Source organism: Myxine glutinosa, chromosome 3 (genome assembly GCF_964187855.1).
Source record: "Myxine glutinosa chromosome 3, kmMyxGlut1.1, whole genome shotgun sequence".
Lineage (NCBI taxonomy): Eukaryota > Metazoa > Chordata > Myxini > Myxiniformes > Myxinidae > Myxine > Myxine glutinosa.
Genome location: NC_136263.1, coordinates 99,306,360 through 99,328,702, shown reverse-complemented (window position 1 = coordinate 99,328,702; position 22,343 = coordinate 99,306,360). Strand labels below are relative to the sequence as shown.

Here is a 22,343-nt window from a genome sequence, read left to right as displayed (position 1 = left end):
ACCGATGACGTCATCATTTTTTTTTTCTCCACCGGTTTATGCCAACATGGCGCTCAAGAAATTTCACCTTGATTGGATGAAGTTTTGTACTTGTCGAATTATGACGTCATAATTGAGGCACCTATGACATCATCATTAACATATTTTATTCCCCATGGAGAGTTCTTTACAATGAGCCATGTCTCAATTTTTTCTATTCAGTGCTTTCGGAGATATAGAGGTGCAAAGTTTTTCGGTTTTTCCAAGATAGCGGCCGAATCACGTGACCGATGACGTCACCATCAAAAAATTCTACAGGTGGAGTTGCACCTATGGCGAAAATTTCTGTGCGGACAAACAAACAAACAAACAGACAAACAAACAAACAGACTCAAATGCAATACCCTCTCCTCTGGCGACGGTAACAAGTACAGATACATTCAAAGTATACCGCCCCAATGCCAAATAAATAAATAATATCCTCTAGCTCATCGAGACTGTATTGGGAGGGAGAAACCACCGTTTAGAGGCCATTTTTCCCCGCAAAGCGGGGGTTGGCCTTTTCGGGGACCGTGGTAGTTGTTGTTTTTTGGTCCCCTTTTTGAAGCAATGTTTTACGGCCGGATGCCCTTCCTGACGCCAACCCTTTTTGCCGCCTTCAACGACAAACAGGGAATTACCAGTGAACTGGTACTCAATTAGCCGACCTCAGAAGGATGACAGGCTGAGTCAACCCTGTTGGGAGGGAGAGGTGCACAATAATTGATTGATTAATTACATAATTAAAATCAATAAATAATAATCATACAATATTTTCTTAATCAATTGGCAAATAGCATACCGAAACCACCAATGCTTTATCTGATGCTGTAACATTTTGAGAATTAATTAAATGTCATTAATCCGAAAAATATACATAAATTCAGGCATTAATAGAATAATTAAATAATTAATCACTTAATTTATTAATCAATAAATCAAAAATATCCTTTACAGCCACATCACTTTTTTTTTTGTTTTTTTGTATACAAGATCGAGGCTCGTGAAAGAGCTAACATTAATCACACAAAAGGTGAAACCGACACATAAAACAAAAAACAAGGGGAGCGGTAGACAAGATGGGGAGAGAGGGGGAAGGACACAAACACAACATTTGAGAGCAGGGACATCGGGAGAAATGTGGGAGGGGGAGGGCTTGGGGGGAGGTGGGAGAGATATAAAACATATGAACACTGCAAGGACTTCCAGGAAAGAAGTTGGAATTTCAAACAGAAAAAAACAAAAAAAGTGTATCTGGGGTGAATTAGCGGGGGTAGAAAAGATCAAGGTTTTGGATGGGGGAAGATAAGAGATGGTGGTGAACAGCTATTTTAAAGACCTGGAGGGAGGAGTGGGATTGAAGGGAGTGGGGGAGTTTGTTCCAGAGGTGGGAGAAAAGGGGAATGAAAGAGTGAAGGTGAGCAGAGAGCCGAGATTTTGGCAGTTTTAACCATAAGAGGGTTGCAGGCAGATCTTGTGCGACCTGAAGGAATATTGGGGGGACAAAGCACAGAGAGAGCTGGGTGAGCAAGGCCAGAGAGGAGCCGGTAGAAGACAGAAAGACCACCAACCTGCCTGCGGTGAGTGAGTGAAAGGCCCTCGGAGTTAACTTCATCGCAGGAGATTCCAATGATTCTGAAAGCTTTGGTTTCAACAGCGTGAAGCCGAGCTAGGTGTGAGGCAGGAGCACCAGCCCAGAGGGGAATCAGTATTCCATTGAGCTGCGGATGAAAGCCTTGTATGTGGTGAGGAGCTCAGGTGTGCCAAGGAAGGACTTCGCACGACGGAGGATGCCCAGTCGGCGACTGGCTTTGGAGGCCAGCTTGGAAATGTGGTTTTCCCAAGAAAGATCATGGCAGACAGTGAGACCCAAAAGCTTGAGCGACAGAACTTCTTGGAGAGGATTGTTGAGAAAGTAGATGGGAGGGTTATCCAGTCGGTCCTTTCGGAGAGACATTGTAAGAGTGTGAGATTTGTCAGGATTGAAAGACATGTTCCACTTGTTTGACCAGTCTGTGATTTTGTCCAGGTCTGCAGAGAGTGAGGAGGCTGCAGACTCCCGATCTGAGGGATGAGGAATGGAGCGGCAGATAGTGGAGTCATCAGCAAAGAGATAGAGAGGATTTTCCAGAGAGTCGAAGAGATCATTGATGAAGACCAGAAGTAGCACAGGGCCCAGGGCACTTTCCCCAGGCCAAGTGTAACCGTGTGTGTGTGTGTGTGTGTGTGTGTGTGTGTGTGTGTGTGTGTGTGTGTGTGTGTGTGTGTGTGTGTGTGTGTGTGTGTGTGTGTGTGTGTGTGTGTGTGTGTGTGTGTGTGTGTGTGTGTGTGTGTGTGTGTGTGTGCGCGCGCGCGCGCTCCATTACGAGCCTTAGATCTTGTAAAAAAAAAAAAAAAAAAAAAAAACTACCTTGGGGAACTCCAGCCAGAACAGGAAGGGGAGATGAGAGAAATCCATTCAAGGCCACACGTTGCCGACGACCAGAGAGGAAGTCCGCAAGCCATGAGTGGAGATTTCCATGGATACCATAGGAGGAGAGTTTGGTGAGCAGAGCTGGGTGCCAGACCGTATCGAAGGCACGTGATATGTCAAGTGAGACAGCTCTGATTTCCTGTTTGGCATTGACAACCTCCATCCATTGTTGAGACAGCAGAAGCAACATGTCCAGAGTAGAATGACCTGGTCTGAATCCAAATTGATGATCAGAGATCAAGCCATTGGAGAAGAGGAAGGATTTGATATCCGAAGCAATGATGGATTCCACGACTTTGCTGATAATTGGAAGCAGGCTGGTTGGTCTGTAGTTTCAAGGATCTGTTTTTGCACCTTTTTTGTGTAAAGCGGTAATGTTTGCTGATTTCCAAGATGCTGGCAGATGACCTTGAGCAAAAGAGAGGGTGAAAAGAACAGAGAGAGGGTTAAATAGAGCGGCAGAGCAGGATTTTAGGACCCGTTTGCTGATGCCATTTGGTCCAGTTGCAGAATCAGAGTCGAGGTTTGACAAAAACTTCTCCACCTTGCCAGGAGAGAAGGACACAGAGTCCAGGAGCAGTTGGGTTTGACTGGGAAAGGTGGGAACAGAGAGAGATGGGTTTGGGACACAAGATTTTGAGGCAAACACAGAGTTGAGGCATTCGGCTTTGTCACGTGCGGTGTCAACTGTGTAGCCATTTGAGTTAAGGGAGGGGATGGAGGGGGAACAAACACCAGAAACGGATTTGACCAGACGCCACCAGGATTTGGAGGAAGGAGACGGGTTTGAGAGTTCAATCTTGAGTGTGGAGAGATAGTGCTTCCTGGCACTCCTGAGGGTAGACACACACTACTTGGTTATTGGTTATTCTCTTGTCCAAATATCAGCTTCGTAGCTCAAAAGGTGCCTGAGATATTGCCCAGAAGAGAAAGGAAATAAATAAGTACTTAATTAATCGATAATAATTAACTAATCAATTAAATGATTAATCAAAAAACAAAAATCTTGTTCACAAAACACCTTCACAAAACACCTTCACAACAAAAATCAACTTTGGTTTTTGCCAAAGCACTTGTTCACTATTGTGCCGAAATTTCAGCTTCCTCGCTCAAAGGATGGCTGAGATATCACCCGGACAAACAAACAAGAAAATTAGAAAGAAACCGGAGCGAGAACTGAGTACTGCCTTTCAGCGCACGTCATTGCCGGCCCCCTACGGTGACCGGCAATGTCGTCATGCATGCAGTTCCTGGAGATGGCTCAGGAAAGGAGCGGTGTTCAAAAAGCAGATAAGGGGTAATTAAAAGAATGACAGACTCCGAACCTTCCTTATGCATTTCGAGGCCATATAACCATGGCTGCCTATGAGAGATAAAAGTATGATCCTTTACTGGTTTTAAATGTCATGTTGCAAATACGAGGTCATTATTTGGTCTCTGACAGTTGGAATAGTTGTTGAATTGTTTGACATGATGGGAAATTTGAAAGAGTTCTCAAGTGTATTGTATGCCAATGCCATGCTGTCAGACTCCAGCTTTCCATCAATCAAGAATGATATTCTGCTTTACTGCTTGGAAGAAGTCTTTGAGCCAGTTTAAGAGGGAGCCCCGAATGCCACAGGTGAAGAGCTGCAACTGGACTGGATGACAGACTGATATGCCTCTGAGCTTCTGGAATTCCACCAATTACCCTGCAAAGTAGTGTTTCCACGACTGATTTATCATAATGTTATACAGTCACGTGAAAAAGTAAGTACTCCCCATGTAAAGTTTTGACTTTTTCAACATATTTCAACATACAGCTATTTGATCTTCATTTCAACAATATTGCTAGATAAAGGTGATATAATATAACAAATATCATGAAACATTTACATTTTGTAGTCCATTGTATAATTTAAATAAACATAAATGCAAATTTCGCATGTGGAAAAAGTAAGTACAACCCTACATTTATCACTACGTCAAATACCTAAAATTAGAATCAGGTTCACCAGCTCAGGTGCAAATGATTAGAACATCGTTAGAGAGGATCTTGGAGGACCCTGTCTTATTTAAGCCTCAGACATTTGGTTTGGTTTGCTCTTTGTTGTTGAAGTGTGCGGCGTCACCCTGCCATGATCAAAAGAGCTCTCTGAGGCCTTCAGAAAGAAGGTTATAGATGCCTACGAGTCTGGGAAGGGATTTAAAAAGATCTCCAAACAATTTGAAATCAATCATTCGACTGTCCGGAAGATCATCTACAAGTGGAGAAGATTCCAAACAACTGCCAACTTGTTCAGGCCAGGCCGCCCCAGCAATTTCAGCCCGAGAGCAGACCGCAAGAAGCTGAAATAAGTCTCTAAGATCCCCAGAATGTCATCACGGGACCTACAGGTAGCTCTTGCCACTGCACGAGTCTACCATTAGAAAGAGGCTGCACAAATTTGATCTACATGGGAGGTGTGCCAGGAGGAAACCTTTGCTGTCCAGAAAGAACAGCAGGGCAAGACTAAAGTTTGCCAATGAACACCTCGGCAAAGACCAGCACTTCTGGAACAATGTGCTTTGGACAGATGAGTCAAAGGTGGAGCTATTTGGCCACAGTACCAGAAGACAGGTTTGGTGAAAACCAAAGACAGCATTTGACCACAAGAACCTGATATCAACTGTAAAGCATGGTGTTGGAAATATTATGGTTTGGGGCAGCTTTGCTGCATCAGGGCCTGGGCAGCTCACCATCATAGAATCCACTATGAATTCTTCATTGTCCCAGAGGGTGCTTGAGGATAATGTGAGGCCATCTGTCGGAAGGTTGAAGCTCAACCGAAGGTGGACCTTGCAACATGACAATGACCCTAAACATACCAGTAAATCCACCAAGGAATGGCTGAAAAGAAAGAAATGGAGGGTTCTGGAATGGCCAAGTCAAAGCCCGGATCTAAATCCCATCGAGATGTTGTGGTGGGATTTGAAACGAGCTGTGCATGCAAGAAACCCCTCAAACATCGCACAGCTGAAAGAATTCTGCATGGAGGAGTGGGCAAAAATTTCTCCCAGTCGATGTCAGAGACTGGGAGACAGTTATAAGAAATGCCTACTTGAGGTTGTCTCTGTCAAAGGGGGAAATACCACCTATTAGAGCCAAGGGTGTACTTACTTTTTCCACAGAAGGGAATGGCATCTCTGTTAATTTTTTGTTGAATACATTATTGCAAAGTCAATTTGTCATTGTTTTTTGTTCAATTAGATCACCTTCATCTATAGATACTGTTTAAATGAAGATCAAATATTGATATGTCCACATATGTTAAGAAGATTTTTTTTTAAAACATTTCATGGGGTTTACTTCCTTTTTCCACATGCAAAATTTGCATTTATGTTTATTTAAATTATACAATGGACTACAAAATGTAAATGTTTCATGATATTTGTTATATTATATCACTTTTATCTATCAATATTGTTGAAATGAAGATAAAATAGCTGTATTTTGAAATATGTTGAAAAAGTCAAAACTTTACATGGGGTGTACTTACTTTTTCACGTGACTGTATTAAAAAGGATGAGTGTAGGCTATTTTTACCCAACACACACGGACCAAAACGAGGTTAAGCAATAGGTTCACTCATGTTTGTCCGTCCGTCCATCTACAAACGTCAGTTTATGATCGAGGAACAATTTGATTTCAATTGAATGTTATATTTTGAACACTAATCGGAAAATGAACCTGTAGCTCAGCAGTACTTTGGCTCTGAATTTGTCCCGATCGTGCATGTGCAGAGTGGTGTGATGCTTTTTTTTTTTTACTCTGTCTGCCTACCTGGCTGTCAAATATAACTGAATATCATTTCAAACTAACTAGAAACTTACTGATTTTAAGGACGTCATAAAAGACACAGGCAAGAAGAACAATTGTAACGTGTAAATAAGTAAGGTGGTGTAATATATTGTGTCAACTGCGGTAAACTTCTCGAATTATTTTTTTTTATAGATACAACCTTTAAAATCTTTATTTTATTTCAATTGAATTATACACTCAAACACTGCATGGTGTAAGGTGTTCTATGAACTCTCTAGTTTCTGGATTATATCAACTTTTTTTTTTTTTTTTTTTTTTTTTTTTTTGTATACTGAATCGAGGCTCGTCAAAGAGCTAACATTTATTTCACAAACAAATCAACCAGACAAACAAAATATATAAAAAGAGGGAGCGGAAGACAAGATGGGGAGAGAAGGGGAAGCACACAAACACAACATTTGAGAGCAGGGAGAAGTGTGGGAGGGAGAGGGCTTGGGGGGAGGAGGTGTGGGAAGGGCGGGGGTACAACAAGGGGGGGGGGTACAATTTGAGTGTACAATCAACCAGACAAGTTTGCCAGTTCCCTGGATTTGTCTTTGCACCATTCTAATATTTTTATTTCCTCATTGCATCATGATTTGGGTGTAGCTCGGCCACTTATACACTTACCATAGAAATGTGCATACTTTAAATGGCATTGGTCCAAAGGCCTAATCTTTAATTGCAGTTATGTGTACATTGGAAAGATGACCGTTTTATCCTTGAGTGATAGTGATATATTTGATATTTGCTTACTGAATAAATGCAAACAATCCGAATGGCTCAAACGTCACTAAAAATAATAATTGGGGAAGTGAAGAAAATATTTTGAGTACGTGAATAGCATTGTGAGCTTACATCACTGGGCTCAAAAAAGCCAATGACATAAAAAAAATAATTATATACTTGCACAAATGTTTATTTGTGTTGGTGTTTTATTCCCATTTTTGCTTTGTATTGATAAAGTATAATGTGCATTTCCTTGCAGAGCATTTGGCCGTAAGCAGCAGCAGATGAGTGCACTCAAAGTGATCCAGAGGAACTGTGCAGCTTATCTGAAGCTTCGGAACTGGCAATGGTGGAGAATGTTCACCAAGGTGGGAATGTTCAATATTTCACCAAAAGGGGACTCTGGCAACTTTACTTACATGACAGTGGCTTCCTTCTGTTGAGGACTTATTGTTGAGTTGTATTTTAATGTGGCCCTTTGGCCTATTCACTTTTATTATGCCCTGATTTTCTTCAGGTTTGGAGCTTAGTCTAAAGTAAATAGAGACTTCTCTCCCACTCCCCCCTACCCACTCCCTTGCATTTGGTTGTCCCTCTTAAGGCATATTTATGTCATACTCATTGCCAACAGTTCCTTCCCAATAGGCCGCTCATGATTGTTTGTGTGCTTTAAACCCTCGTGAGCAGCCAACCCGGAATGATGCAATGTCCGCAAGGCCTAGGCCAAGGAGCGGCTGAGCAAAACATGGGGGGCTGGCGTCGTCACATGTGCACACTTAACATTAAGCTTAGCTTTGGACAAGAAAGGCAATATGGTGAGCACTAGTGTGCGTTGCCTTCACTACGCAAGTGCCAATCAAACTCGCCTGGCTGGTCTCATTATCTTGCTTGGCCTGGTTCTGCTCAGCTGATTTAAGAAATACAACATCCCTTTAGTGTATTATTCCTTGTATGATAAAGACTACTCATTTTCCTCGATATCTCTTGGTTTTTTTTTTTCTTTCTTTATGTGGCTTTCTGTAAACCTTTTGGGCCTTTTTCAAACTTGCTTTTTCATCTGTGTCAATTAATTTCTGAGCACTATTATTTTTTTCTCCATTCTTGTGCCTTTTAACTGAGCAGCATTTGCTATAATCACCATGCAATTTCATCTTTGACTTTGCTTGTGCTATATGTGAACGGGTAGGTCAAGCCGTTACTGCAAGTCACACGCCAGGAGGAAGAGCTACAGTCCAAAGAGGAGGAGCTTCAGAAAGTGAAGGAACGGCATGTGAAGGCAGAAATGGACTTTGCAGACTTGGAATGTAAACATACACAGGTGAGAATCATGTGATATCTTGCTACATTGCATTTTCGCACGCCTTGAACTTTACACCACACTGTTGTGTTAAACAATATGTGACTTTCAAAATGACAATCTTCTGGCGCACATGTGCAGAACCTCCCAGAAATGGCGGTGTTTGTGGTGCCATAAAGTATATATTGTGTGTGCGAGATATGGATTGCTAACTAAAGTGATTCAAAAAGCTTCTAAAAGAAGCTGAAAATAATTGGAACAGTACCTGAGAGAAAGCTTTGTCTCTGTACAATGAAAAATCTGGGGAACTTTTTTATCGCGCTGAACGGGCAGCTGCCTGTACTGTAAACTATCAACCATGTGGGTCGGTGCAAGGTCCGGGTGGACAGGCGTATGCTACACAAATCCCAAATGGATCACTATCAGTGAATGGATTTTGAAGCTTGTGGGAATGTTTCCTGCGAACATGGCAGACCTGGTGATTTGTTTCATGGATGTCTATAAGTGGAAAGATGATGCTGTGTGCCATTACCAAGTAACGGTAACCAACTCTTCAGCAAAGGACATCTTCGCGATGTGAAAACACACGAAGCTTGTATATCTGGATTGGTGCTTCTGAACACCATTTGGAAGGAATCAAATCTGTTTGGTCAAATCTGTTTCTGGTGTTTGTTCCCCCTCCACCCCCTCCCTTACCTCAAACGACTACACAGCTGACACTGCCCGTGAAAAAGATGAATGCCTCAACTCTGTGTTTGCTTCAAAGTCTTGTGTCCCAAACCCATCTCTTACTGTACCCACCTTACCCAGTCGAAACCAGCTGCTCCTGGACTCTGTGTCCTTCTCCCCTGACAAGGTGGAGAAGTTTATGTCAAACCTTGACTGACTCTGCAACTGGACCAGATGGGCACCCCGCCCTCCTGCCTTCAATACATTCTGATACCTTGCCCTGCTCACCAAACTCTCTTATGGTATCCATGGAAACCTTCCCGCATGGCTCGCAGACTTCCTCTCCTGTCGTAGTCAACCTGTGGCTCCAAATGGAATTCTCTCATATCCTCTTCCTTGCTGTTCAGGCTGGAATTCCTCAAGGCAGTGTTCTGGACCCTGTGCTTTTTCTGGTCTTCATCAATGATCTCCCCGACTCTCTGGAAAATCCTCTCTATCCTTTTTCTGATGACTCCACCCCCTGCCGCTCCATATCTCAACCCTCAGATTGCCAGGCAGCAGCCTCTTCATTATCTGCAGACCTGGATAAAATCACAAATTGGTCAAAGAAGTGGAATATGTCTTTCAATCCTGACAAATCTCACACTCACTGTCTCTCCGGAAAGACCGTCTGGAAAACCCTCCCATCTACGTTCCCAACAATCTTCTCGAAGAAGTTCTCTCACTCATACTTTTGGGTCTCACAATCTGCCATGATCTTTCCTGGAAATACCACATTTCCAAAGCCCGTCGTCGTCTGGGCATCCTCCGTCGTGTGAAGTCGTTTCTGGGCACTTCTGAGCTCCTCACCACATACATAGCTTTCATCCACAGCTCATTGGAATACTACTCTCCCCTCTGGGCTGGTGCTCCTGCCTCACACCTAGCTCGGCTTCTCGCTGTAGAAAGCAAAGCTTTTAGAATCATTGGTATCTCCCATGATGAAATTGAGTGCTTTTCACTCTCACCACAGGCAGGTTGGCGATCTTTCTGTCTTATACCGACTCTTCCGGCCTTGCACTCCCTGCTCTGTCTGTGCTCTGTCCCCCAAATATTCCTGCAGGATGCACAAGATCTGTCACAACCCCCTTCTGATGAAACTTCCAAAATCAAGACTCTCTGCTCACCTTCACTGTGTCATTTCTCTTTTTCCCACCTCTGGAACAAACTCCCACACTCTCTTCAATCCCACTCCTCCCTCCAGGTCTTCAAAACAGCTGTTCACCACCATCTCTTGTCTTCCCCCATCCAAAACCTTGATCTTTTCTTCCCCTGTTAACCCACCCCAAATCCACCTCATTCAAATTCCGTTTTCTTTCCTGAAAGCCCCTGTAGTGTCCATCATCTTGTTTATCCTGTGTACCCTGCCCCAGCCCTTTCCCTTCCACAGATCTCCCAATGTACCTGTCCTCTACTGTTGTAGTGCTGCCCTCTCCCTCCTCTTGTCTCCCTTTATTAATTGTTATATGTGCTCACCCTTACACGAGACTCGATTTAGTATACCAAAAAAAAAGAAGTAAAAAACATCTGGAGCTTGTGAATGTACAGGGTAAGTTTAAAATAAACGTTTATAATTATGATATATACTATTAGTCATGGGGGGGGGGGGGGGGAGTGGGGTGGTGGAGGGAATTGGAGCTGTGAGGACTTATAAATATTTTGGTTTTTTTTGTTCCGTGGTCATAAGATATATAATCCTAGATTTTTGCATCTAATGCTAAAAGGAGAAGTGTGCGTTGCATGCTTTCTTGCTAAAAGGAGTGTGTGTGTGTGTGTGTGTGTGTGTGTGTGTGTGTGTGTGTGTGTGTGTGTGTGTGTGTGTGTGTGTGTTGGTGTGTTGGTTGGTGTGTGTGCGCGTATGCGTATGCGTGCATGCATGCATGCACAATTTTTTTCCACTTTTTTTTTCTTCTTTTTTTTTTCTTTTTTTTTTGTATACTGAATCGAGGCTCGTGAAAGAGCTAACATTAACTTCACAAACAAATCGACCAGACAAACAAAATACACAAAAAGAGGGAGCGGAAGACAAGATGGGGAGAAAAGGGGAAGCACACACACACACAACATCCGAGAGCAGGGAGATGTGTGGAAGGGAGAGGGCCCGGGGGGAGGAGGCGTGGGAAGGGGGGGGGGGGGTGGGGAGGGAGAAGTATAAAGCACAAGGACACCAAGGACTTCCAGGACAAAAGTTGGTATTTCAAAAAGTGGAATTGGGGTGAAATTAGCGGGGGTAGAAAAGATCAAGGTTTTGGATGGGGGAAGATAAGAGATGGTGGTGAACAGCTGTTTTAAAGACTTGGAGGGTGGAGTGGGATTGAAGAGAGTGAGGGAGTTTGTTCCAGAGGCGGGAGAAAAGAGGAATGAAGGAGTGAAGGTGAGCAGAGAGTCTTGATTTTGGCAGTTTAACCAAAAGAGGGTTGCAGGCAGATCTTGTGCGACCTGTAGGAATATTTGCGGGACAGAGCCCAGAGAGAGCTGGGGGGGCAAGGCCAGAGAGGAGTTGGTAGAAGACGGAAAGACCACCAACCTGCCTGCGGTGAGTGAGTGAGAGGCCCTTGGAGTTAGCTTCATCGCGGGAGATTCCAATGATTCTGAATGCTTTGGTTTCAACAGCGTGAAGGCGAGCTAGGTGTGAGACAGGAGCACCAGCCCAGAGGGGAGAGCAGTATTCCATTGAGCTGCGGATGAAAGCCTTGTATGTGGTGAGGAGCTCAGGTGTGCCAAGGAAGGACTTCGCACGACGGAGGATGCCCAGTCGGCGACTGGCTTTGGAGGCCAGATTTGAAATGTGGTTTTTCCAGGAATGATCATGGCAGATAGTGAGACCCAAAAGCTTGAGTGACAGAACTTCTTGGAGAGGATTATTCAGAAAGTGGATGGAGGGTTGTCCAGTCGGTCTTTTCGGAGAGACATCGTAAGAGTGTGAGATTTGTCAGGATTGAAAGACATGTTCCACTTGTTTGCCCAGTCTGTGATTTTGTCAAGGTCTGCAGAGAGTGAGGAGGCTGCAGACTGCCGATCTGAGGGATGAAGAATGGAGCGACAGAGAGTAGAGTCGTCAGCAAAGAGATAGAGAGGATTTTCAAGAGAGTCAGAGAGATCATTGATGAAGACCAGAAAAAGCACAGGGCCCAGAACACTGCCTTGGGGAACTCCAGCCTGAACAGGAAGAGGAGATGAGAGAAACCCATTCAGGGCCACACGTTGACTACGACTCGAGAGGAAGTCCGCCAGCCATGCGTGGAGATTTCCATGGATACCAAAAGAGGAGAGTTTGTTGAGCAGAGCGGGGTGCCAGACCGTATCGAAGGCACGTGGTATGTCAAGGGAGACTGCTCTAATTTCCTGTTTGGCATTGAGGACCTCCATCCATTGTTGAGAGAGCAGAAGCAGCATGTCCAGAGTGGTGTGTCCAGGTCTGAAACCAAATTGATGATCAGAGATCAAGCCATTGGAGAAGAGGAAAGATTTCATATCTGAAGCAATGATGGATTCCATGACTTTGCTGATAATTGGGAGAAGGCTGATTGGTCTGTAGTTGCTGGGATCTGTTTTTGCACCTTTTTTGTGCAAAGCGGTGATGTTGGCAGATTTCCAAGCAGATGGAAGATGACCTTGAGCAAAAGAGAGGGTGAAGAGAACAGAGAGGGGGAGTGAAAGAGCGGAAGAACATGATTTTAGGACCTGTGGGCTGATGCCGTCAGGTCCAGTTGCAGAATCAGAGTCGAGGGTTGACAGAAACTTTTCCACCTTGTCAGGAGGAAAGGACACAGAGTCCAGGAGCAGCTGGGTACGACTGGGTACGGTGGGTACAGAGAGAGATGGGTTTCGGACACAAGATTTAGAGGCAAACACAGAGTTGAGGCATTCAGCTTTTTCACGTGCGGAGTCAGCCGTGTGGCCATTTAAGGTGAGGGAGGGGATGGAGGGGGAACAAACACCAGAAACAGATTTCACCAGACGCCACCAGGATTTGGAAGAGGGAGACAGATAAGAGAGTTCGGTCCTGAGGACGGAGAGATATTGTTTCCTGGCTCTCCTGCCTGGATATTGTTTCCTGGATATTGTTTCCTGGCTCACTTAAATCTGCCCACTTGTATTAATAGGAACTCGACACCTCTTGGTCTCATCCACTGATGTTTATTGTATTTCCCCAAATCTGATTTGCATTGAAGAACAACAATTATGGTAACCATTTTGAAATTACCACTCTTTCGTTTATTTGCTGAAAATTATCTTCGAAAGACAATTTCACTTGCAGATCTTGCACTGGCAACGGCATGTTAACAAGCGTTATGCCTAGGTCCCCTGTCGGTGAAGTGATGTGAGTTGACAAAGTGGAAGACGCAAGGCGGCCATTTTGGATTTTGACGTGGCAACCCAATTTTCAATAGCTTTCTCCCTTATGCGTAGATACACCCACACACCAGATTAGAAGTTAGTAGTTCGTTTATTTTTCAAGATATGTCGCTCACAAGGTTCAGACATATATATGGTGGCGGCCATTTTGGATTTTGACGTGGCGACCCAAAATGCCTAGCGAGCAGAAACAGGTCACCTAAAGCAGACACACAGTGCATGCTTGAAAAGCCTCATTAGCATTCATACGTCATTTCGAAGGTCAGGTATGTGAACACTACAAATTTTAGAAATCTATTTTGTATCCTTTTTGGTTAATTTAACATCATATGGTAAAAATTACTTTTTGTATGTTTCTTAATCATACTGTACTTCATTTGTGTGCCATAGTTAGTTGATGAGAAACAGATGCTGGCAGAGCAGCTGCAAGCTGAGACTGAGCTCTGCGCTGAGGCAGAGGAGATGCGTTCACGCCTTGCTGCCAAGAAACAGGAGCTGGAGGAAATGATGCATGAGTTGGAGGCACGTGTTGAAGAAGAGGAAGAGCGTGCTGCTGAGCTTCTTCAGGAGAAGAAGCGAATGCAACAGAATGTACAGGTTCGCCTGATTGTGTCATGGAAATTATTTTTTGATTAATGTAAAATGTATTAATTGTATGTTTCAAACTGAGTTTCTCTAATATAAGAATTTTGTTGTTAATCTTCAAAGTAAACTCTAACAGTAAGAAGTATATAACTCTGGATGTTCTGAGCTTTCACTGTATCAGCTTGTGCTATCTTTTCACTGTTCATTAAAAGGCACTAACAACATATTGACGTCTTTTCCTGTCTCTTCCCTTCCTCATCATATGCAATTGGTAGATGCACCTTAAAATCTGCAGACAATATTGATGGAACCCTGTCCCCTTTCCTTTCCCAGTGGAAACTGGATTGCCCCAAAGCAACATCTTGGTCCCAGTCTTATTCCTCTGCATAAACTCAGTTGGATGTTTTCCATAAATAACCTCTATACTGGAAAGCCCTCTCCACATTGTGACAGACAGCAACTAGCCCACTGACAGTCAGGCAGAAGCTGCATCACTCTCTGCTGATCTGGAATTGATGAGATGCTGGTCTCCTTGGTGGAAAGTCTTTCAATCCAGGCAATTCTTTCTCACTCTAATGCTCTGGAAGGATTGTCAAACACATGTATTTCCATGGTCAGTATAGCTTTGTAGCTGAATGGAGTACTGCTATCCCCTATGAGCTGGGCACCCAGCATCCTATCTGTCTCTCTTGGATTCTGTAGAAGCTAAAGCTCTCAACATTATTGACATTTCTCACGATGAGGTGTGTTGCTCTCATATTGCAGACAGGTTGGTGACCCATTTGTACCCTATCTAGCTCTATTTGCTTTCACAGCCCCACGCTGAGCCCTCTGCAGTTCTCCAGGACGCACCCATTGTTGTAGTAACACCCATCTAATTTAACTCCCCAACTCCAGACTTTCCACCAACCTCTGCTCTTTCGTTCCTCCTTTCTCCTTTTTGTGGACTTTTCTTCTAGAAGCGAGTCAATCACAATCTTCTCTGAAGGGCTTCAAGCATAAGGTGCACTGCCATCTTATGTCATCTTGCATCTTTACCCATGATCGTTTTACCCCCATTAACCTGACCTGACCTAACCAAACCCTATTTTTCAGGTTTGTCTTTTTCCCCTTCTATCTCTGTCTCTATCTGTCTTCCTCCTATTTTCCTGTTCCTTCATTTCCTTTGTGTCTAAGTGGGACCACACTGTCCCTCTGCCAATATGTTGTCTTTTTACACTCTGTTACCTCGCTTTTCCATGAGCCTAGATTTTGTATGCACAAAGAGGTGTTAAGTGTTTGTGCCTGTCTATGTTTGCATTTTTCAGGATTTGGAGGAGCAGTTGGAAGAGGAGGAGGCAGCACGGCAGAAGTTGCAGTTGGAGAAGGTGACAACAGAGGCCAAGCTGAAGAAAATAGAAGAAGATGTTATAATGCTGGAAGACCAAAACATGAAACTCAGCAAGGTGGGGTGTGCCAAACCATTATAATTTATTTGGTTGTATGAAAGGTGTACAATTTGGGTTTGGGAAATAGTTTGGGATTCATGCAATAATTTTGTTTCTTTAAGTGCTGCTCACAAAAGTGGTCCACAAGTGGATCTAGATATTTCTGAAGACTATCTTTTTCGTAGAAAGTCAAAGTAGGCTTGCAAGAGGAAATAATCATTAGAATAACTTATGGAAGGGAAGGCAGGGAGAGCTCAGAAGGCAGAGGGGTAAGACGGAGCACTTTTTCCTGGCCTTGGATTTCGAAAGGTTGTCAGCAATGGGAAAAGCAAAAGGAGGCATCTGATCCCAGAGTTGAAAGAAAGATGTACAGAGTGGCCACAAAGCCCTGTGCATAATAGTGTGTCCTCTGTTACTTATTTGTTTTATTTGCTTCAGCATGACAGACACCAGTGAGTACACGATAGAAGAGAGACTGATTACTTGTGTTTGGGTTCACGACTGTGCGCGAGAAGCAGCTAGTTTTGAAGACATAGACAAGATTTTTGTACAACTTTCGATAAGCCAGCTCCTATGCGTGACACGATGCAGGCATGGGAGAAGAAGGCTTTTTCAACAGGGAGTGTCCTTGATTTAAAGCGTTCTGGTCATCCAGCATCACGTCTATGCCATGTGGACATTATTGAAGTGTCCTGCTCAAGATCACCACTGAAATCATCTCATAAAAAATCTTCTGAGTTAGGCATTCCATGCTCAACAGTTCAAAACATAATGAAAATGGATCTGGGATTGAAGCCATATAAGCCTGGATTTGTTAATGAGCTTTCCGATAGAGACTTGGCCACTCGTGAGGTCGCTTGCAAGGCTCTTCTGCAGCGATTTCTCACCATTAAATTAAGAGGAAGCATTTTTTTTTTTTGGTTGAGTGTGCTATTTACCTCAGCAATCGATCCAGGAATGTGTATTTTTGGTGCAAAGAAAATCCTCATTTTTATGAGTAAATTGAACAGCATCCTCCTCATGTCATGATGTGGGCAGCAATTTCAGAAGATCACTTGATAGGGCCATATTTTTTGGATACAAGTGTCAATCACACTGCTTATTTGAACATACTTCAGACGTGGTTTGTTCCACAACTGCGTGAGAGAGTTCTCGAAGCAACAGCTATCCTGCAACAAGATGGTGCACCAGCACATTATGCTCTCACAGTTAGAGAATATCTCGACGACAAAATCAGTGGACGATGGATTGGACGTTATGGATTGGTTGGAGGGATTGGTTGGAGGATTGGTTGGAGTTGGAGGGACTGGTTGTTGGATTGGTTGGATTGGTTGGAGGGACAATGACAGGGAGATCAGGAGAAGTGGTGGAAGTAATGGTCAGAAGAAGAGTGGACATATGTTGTGTGCAAGAGACGAGATGGAAGGGAAGTGGTGTGAGAATGGTGAAGGGTAGGCAGGGACAGAAATACAAGTTTGTGTGGCAAGGGTGCCTGGAGGGCGTGAATGGTGTTGGTGTCCTGTTTTCTGAGGAGTTTGTAGACAGTGTGGTGAGTGTGACTAGAGTGAGTGACAGGTTGATGATGGTGAAAATGATGATTGGAAAGCTCTTGGTGAACGTCATCTCGGGGTATGCTCCGCAGGTTGGTCGAAGCGATGAAGAGAAGGACAAGCTCTGGTGTGCGATAGAGAAGCTGATGGAAAACGTGAAAGATGAGGAAGTTGTTGTGGTAGGAGGAGACCTAAATGGACATGTGGGAAGGAGTATGGATGGTTTTGACGGAGTTCATGGGGGTTACGGATATGGTGTGAGAAATGGAGAAGGTGAAAGGATTTTGGAGTTTGCTGATGGAGCTGATTTGTTGATTTGTAATACTCAGTTCCAGAAAGAGGATAATAAGCTTGTTACATACACGTCAGGTGGGTCGACGACAACCGTTGACTACCTGATGGTGCGTAGGCGAGATAGGGGGCACCTCCGGGACACAAAGGTGATCCCGGGGGAGGAGGCTGTTTCACAGCACCACTTGGTTGTCTGCGACATAAGGGTGAAAGGTGCGAGGAGAGCTCGGCGGGTGAAGTACCAACCGAGAATGAAGGTGTGGAGGTTGAAAGAGGTGACAGTAAGGGAGGCATTAAAAGAGAGGCTGAGTAGGGTCGAGGATGATGTGGTTGAGCTTGAAAGTGGTTGGATGTCAATGAAAGCTAGTCTGTTGGGAGCCGTTGGTGAGGTATGTGGATGGACAAATGGACCACCTAGGCACTCGGAAACATGGTGGTGGGATGATGAAGTTGGAAAGAGGATTGACGAGAAGAGGAAGAAGTTCAAGGAGTGGCAGAAGGCGAAGGGTACGGGAGCAGAAACAGCAGAGCATGAAAGTTATAAGGCAGCCAGGAAGGATGCAAAGAAAGAGGTAGCAAAGGCGCAGGAGGCATGTAGGAAAATGTTCGGAGAACGCTTGGATTCGGAAGAGGGTCAGAAAGTAGTATTCAGGATTGCAAAGCAGATAGCGAAAGAGAGGTGTGATGTGATGGGGGTGAGTTGCTTGAAGGATGAAGTGGGACAAATCGTTGTCGACCCAGATGGAATTAAAGGAAGATGGAAAAGATATATGGAAATGCTGTTGAATACAGAGAATGAATGAAATGGCAACATAGAGAGTAACCCAGTTTTAGGACCGGCAGAGAAGATAACTGAGAAGGAAGTTGAGGAAACGATAAAAGCAATGAAGGGTAGAAAAGCGGGAGGGCCGACGGGAGTTGTGGGAGATATGTTGAAGGCAGCAGGAAGTTGGGGTGTGAAGAGAATGACAGAGATCTGTAATCTGGTGGTGAAAGAAGGCCGCATTCCAGTGGATTGGGAACTGAGTACCCTCGTCTCTCGATACAAGGGGAAAGGTGACCCTCTGGAGTGTGGCTCGTACCGAGCGATAAAGTTATTGGAGCATGGAATGAAGGTATTGGAAAGGGTGTTGGAGAGAAGGATAAGGAAGAAAGTGAAGATCGACGAAATGCAGTTTGGATTCATGCCAGGAAGAGGAACGACAGACGCGCTTTTCATTGTGAGGCAGTTGCAGGAGAAGTACATGGAGAAGAGGAAGAAGTTGTTTCTTGGGTTTGTTGATCTGGAGAAAGCATTCGATCGGGTTCCACGCAAAGTATTGACATGGGCATTGAGGAAGTTAGGAGTGGAGGAATGGTTGATCAGAGTAGTGATGGCAATGTACAAAAGAGCACGCACAGCTGTAAGGACGAAGGACGGGAACAGTGGTGAGTTTGAGGTGAAGGTGGGAGTGCATCAGGGGTCGGTACTAAGTCCACTACTATTTGTAGCTGTGATGGAGGTGCTGGCTCAGAACGTAAAGGAGGGTTTACCGTGGGAGTTGTTGTATGCAGATGATCTGGTGTTGATTGCGGAAAGTATGGATGGACTGAAGGAAAAGATGAACACGTGGAAGGAATGTATGGAGACAAAAGGTCTGAAGGTGAATATCGGAAAGACGAAGGTGATGGCAAGTGGTAAAGCATGTGGCGAGGTGGAAAGAACTGGGAAGTGGCCCTGTGCTGTGTGTCGGAAGGGTGTCGGAGTGAACTCCATTCAGTGCACAATGTGCGCTGAGTGGGTTCATCAAAAATGTAGTGGTCTGAGAGGGTCATTAACCAGTGTGGCAGCTACATTCAAATGTAAGGTGTGCACAGAGGGAGCTGCAGATGGAGGAAATGTTGAGTTGGATCTTGGAGACGGCGTGAAGCTGGAAGGTGTGAAAACATTTTGCTACCTCGGAGACATGATGAATGGAGAAGGTGGATCAGACTCGGCAACGGTTGCTCGAGTGAGATGTGCATGGAAGAAGTTTCGGGAATTGAGTGGCGTGCTGATGATGAGGGGCGTGTCGTTGAAGCTGAAGGGAAAGGTGTATGCTGCATGTGTGAGAAGTGCTATGATTTATGGGAGCGAGACATGGGTAATGAACGTAGAGCAGCAACGAAGGTTGGAAAGGGTGGAAATGCGAATGGTTCGACGGATGTGCGGAGTATCGTTGAGAGAGCGGAAGACAAATGATGAATTGCGAAAGATGATGGGAATAGAGCCTGTGATTGATGCTGTGAAGAGGAACAGGTTGAGATGGTTTGGTCATGTGTTGAGGAAGGATGAAAGTGACTGGTTGAGAAGAGTGATGGAAATGAATGTAGAAGGAAGTAGAAGACGGGGAAGACCGAGAAAGACTTGGCTAAAGATGGTGGAAGAAGAAATGCGGGCAAGGGGGTTAACAAGGAGAGATGCAGAAAATAGGGCAAAATGGAGAAGATTGTCATGGGGACCGCAAGGCTAACCCCTGCTCTAGCAGGGAAAATGGCCTTTAAAATGCATGTTGTTGTGTTGTTGTTGATGGATTGGACGTGGATCTGAGATAGTCTGGCCTCCTCGAAGTCCAGACTTAACAACGTGTGACAACTCGCTTTAGGGCATTGTGAAAGAGGAAATTTCTCATCTCCGCCTTAACAGTTGAAGACCTCAAAACAGCTGTCATGGGGCTGCTTTTATGACCTCCAACTCTCAACATGGAAGAAGATGTCCAAAAGAACATGGAAAAAAATTCAAATTTGTGCGGAGAATGGAGGGGAGCATGCAGATATATTCTAACAATTCTAACTGTGTGCATAGGGTCTTTGTGGCCACTCTGTATATTTATTCATTCGTTTGGTCTGTCTGAAGGGACACAGTGGATGACTCGCTGAAGCAAAATGAGTTGAGTAAGGATACGTTTTGGGAAAGGGGGTGGGTAATTGTGAAGGAAGTCCAACAACCATTTATCTGTTCGTTGTAGTTTCCTGAAGCAAATTGCTGTGTTCGGTTATGAAATACAGACTTGGCATTTAATATGGAATATTTTTTTTTTCTTGAGTTGGGTTTACTTTCTTAACTCAGTATATCAATCTGGTGAGTTTCTTTTACACTTTGGTGATTTATTTGTTAAAAGAACCATGTCACTGATTGTCTGTCGCAGCAAGAAGTCAACAACAGGATTATATCACAGGTGGCGTGGCAAAATGTACGGACAGGTGCATTTGATGATTGGCTTCACAGTCGGGTATACAAGGGTTGTTGCATTCTGTATTAGTGTAAAACAACTGCTGCTCGTCTCCAAAAGTTATTGCCGCTTCCTCTGGAGATGGTCCGTCAACTCGACAATGCTGTTTGTCATGGAGTGGTGGCTTTACGAAATTACGGCATGAAACAGCGTGCTATTGCTCGGCAGTATGGCATCACTCAAGGTCAGGTGTCAAAGATCCTGAAACGAAATGCTCAGAGGGGTGTCCCTACTCCAATACCGAGGCCAGGAAGTCCCTGCAGAACCACAAGGAGGGATGATCGCCAGCTGCACCGCTTAGTCCGCAATGGCCGTACCAAGTCAGCTAATCGGCTTAGGGCTGAGTGGCAGCAACTGACAAATGTGCCTGTATCCAGAAGGCTAGTCAACCAACGACTGGTTCAAGCAGGCTATCGTGCCAGGCGTCCCCTGAGAAAGCCACGCCTGACCAGACAACACCGCCAGCGCCGATTGCAGTGGGCCAGAGAGCACCGTCAATGGCAGCCAGGACACTGGAATCACGTGATCTTCAGTGACAATTCTAGATTTCTGGTCTATCGTCAAGATGGCCACGTCCGAGTGCGCAGACAAGTGCATGAAGCCTACAACAAAGATTGTATAGTGCCACGAGTCCAAGCTGGAGGTGGTGGGGTGACCGTTTGGGTTGCTTTTCATGCAGGGGGCAAAACTGACCTGGTTGTTCTGAATGGAAACCTGAACCAGTTCAAGTACAGGGCCATTCTGGAAGAAACATTGCTTCCATTTGCTCGTGCAGCCTTTCGAGGAAACTTTGTCTTCCAAGATGACAATGCGCGGCCTCATCATGCTCGCACGATCCAACACTTTCTTGCTGACCATGGTGTAGAGCATATGGAGTGGCCTGCCATGTCCCCGGATATGAATCCGATAGAGAACTTGTGGGCAGAATTAACGTGTCAAATCGACCACTTGGACCAGCAGCCAACCTCTGTGCGTGAATTGCAGCAGGCCATTGTCACTGCATGGCAAGCGATTCCTGTCCAAACCTTGGCAAATCTCGTGAACAGCATGCCTCAACGTGTACGTGCTCTCCTGAATGCTTGTGGGGGTTACACGAAGTACTGAACTGTAATTTTACTGTCCGTAATCCCAGTCGTAATTTAACTTTTGTTTTTGTTAAAAAACAAGTACAAAAAGTTTTAATTAAAACAAAAGCCGCGTCGATGTTACACAATGCCTAGATGCAGCTGTGCCTATAACGTTAATGTTATAGGCACAGGACATTCCTATTGATTCGATTACTTGATGTTATTTTTGTGCAAAGTGAAAATATATCTCGGCAATTTCCCGTGTGTGGCGACGAATTTTTAATATATCTCGGCATTTCCCGTCTGTTATTTCAGGCGGTGTATGACTGACCATGCCGCGATTTAAAAAATATATATCTCGGCAATTTCCCGTGTGTGGCGATACGTGAACGAAGCTATGCTCCTCTCTCCACATTATTGTGACGACGTATAAATTAAATATTTCATCGTGACGATTGTCATCAAATGGACGAATTTTTAATATATCTCGGCATTTTCCCGTCTGTTATTTCGGGCGGTGTATGACTGACCATGCCGCGATTTAAACAAAATATATATATATCTCGGCATTTTCCCGTCTCTTATTTCGGGCGGTGTATGACTGACCATGCCGCGATTTAAAAAAAAAAAATCTCAATGGACTTGAAGTTACAGGCCTTTGAGAATTCATTTCGTTCTATAAAGGGCAACTTTCATCGGATTTTCTTCCAGTTTTTCTTCAACCGAGTCTAAAACTATGTTAGCGACTGTGAAAAATGAAATGATATA

At 44.4% G+C, this 22,343-nt stretch overlaps 1 protein-coding gene across 8 annotated transcripts in view; it reads left to right on the top strand.

The window, feature by feature from the left end:
• LOC137423339 (uncharacterized) overlaps window positions 1-22,343 on the top strand; it is a 250,533-nt gene that overhangs the window by 169,883 nt on the left and 58,307 nt on the right. For all 8 annotated transcript variants that reach the window (XM_068110373.2, XM_068110371.2, XM_068110370.2 and 5 more), the window contains 4 exons: window positions 7,300-7,408; window positions 8,227-8,358; window positions 13,795-14,001; window positions 15,297-15,434. In XM_068110373.2, the coding sequence (XP_067966474.2) occupies window positions 7,300-7,408; window positions 8,227-8,358; window positions 13,795-14,001; window positions 15,297-15,434 (586 nt within the window). The remainder of the gene's footprint in view (window positions 1-7,299; window positions 7,409-8,226; window positions 8,359-13,794; window positions 14,002-15,296; window positions 15,435-22,343) is intronic.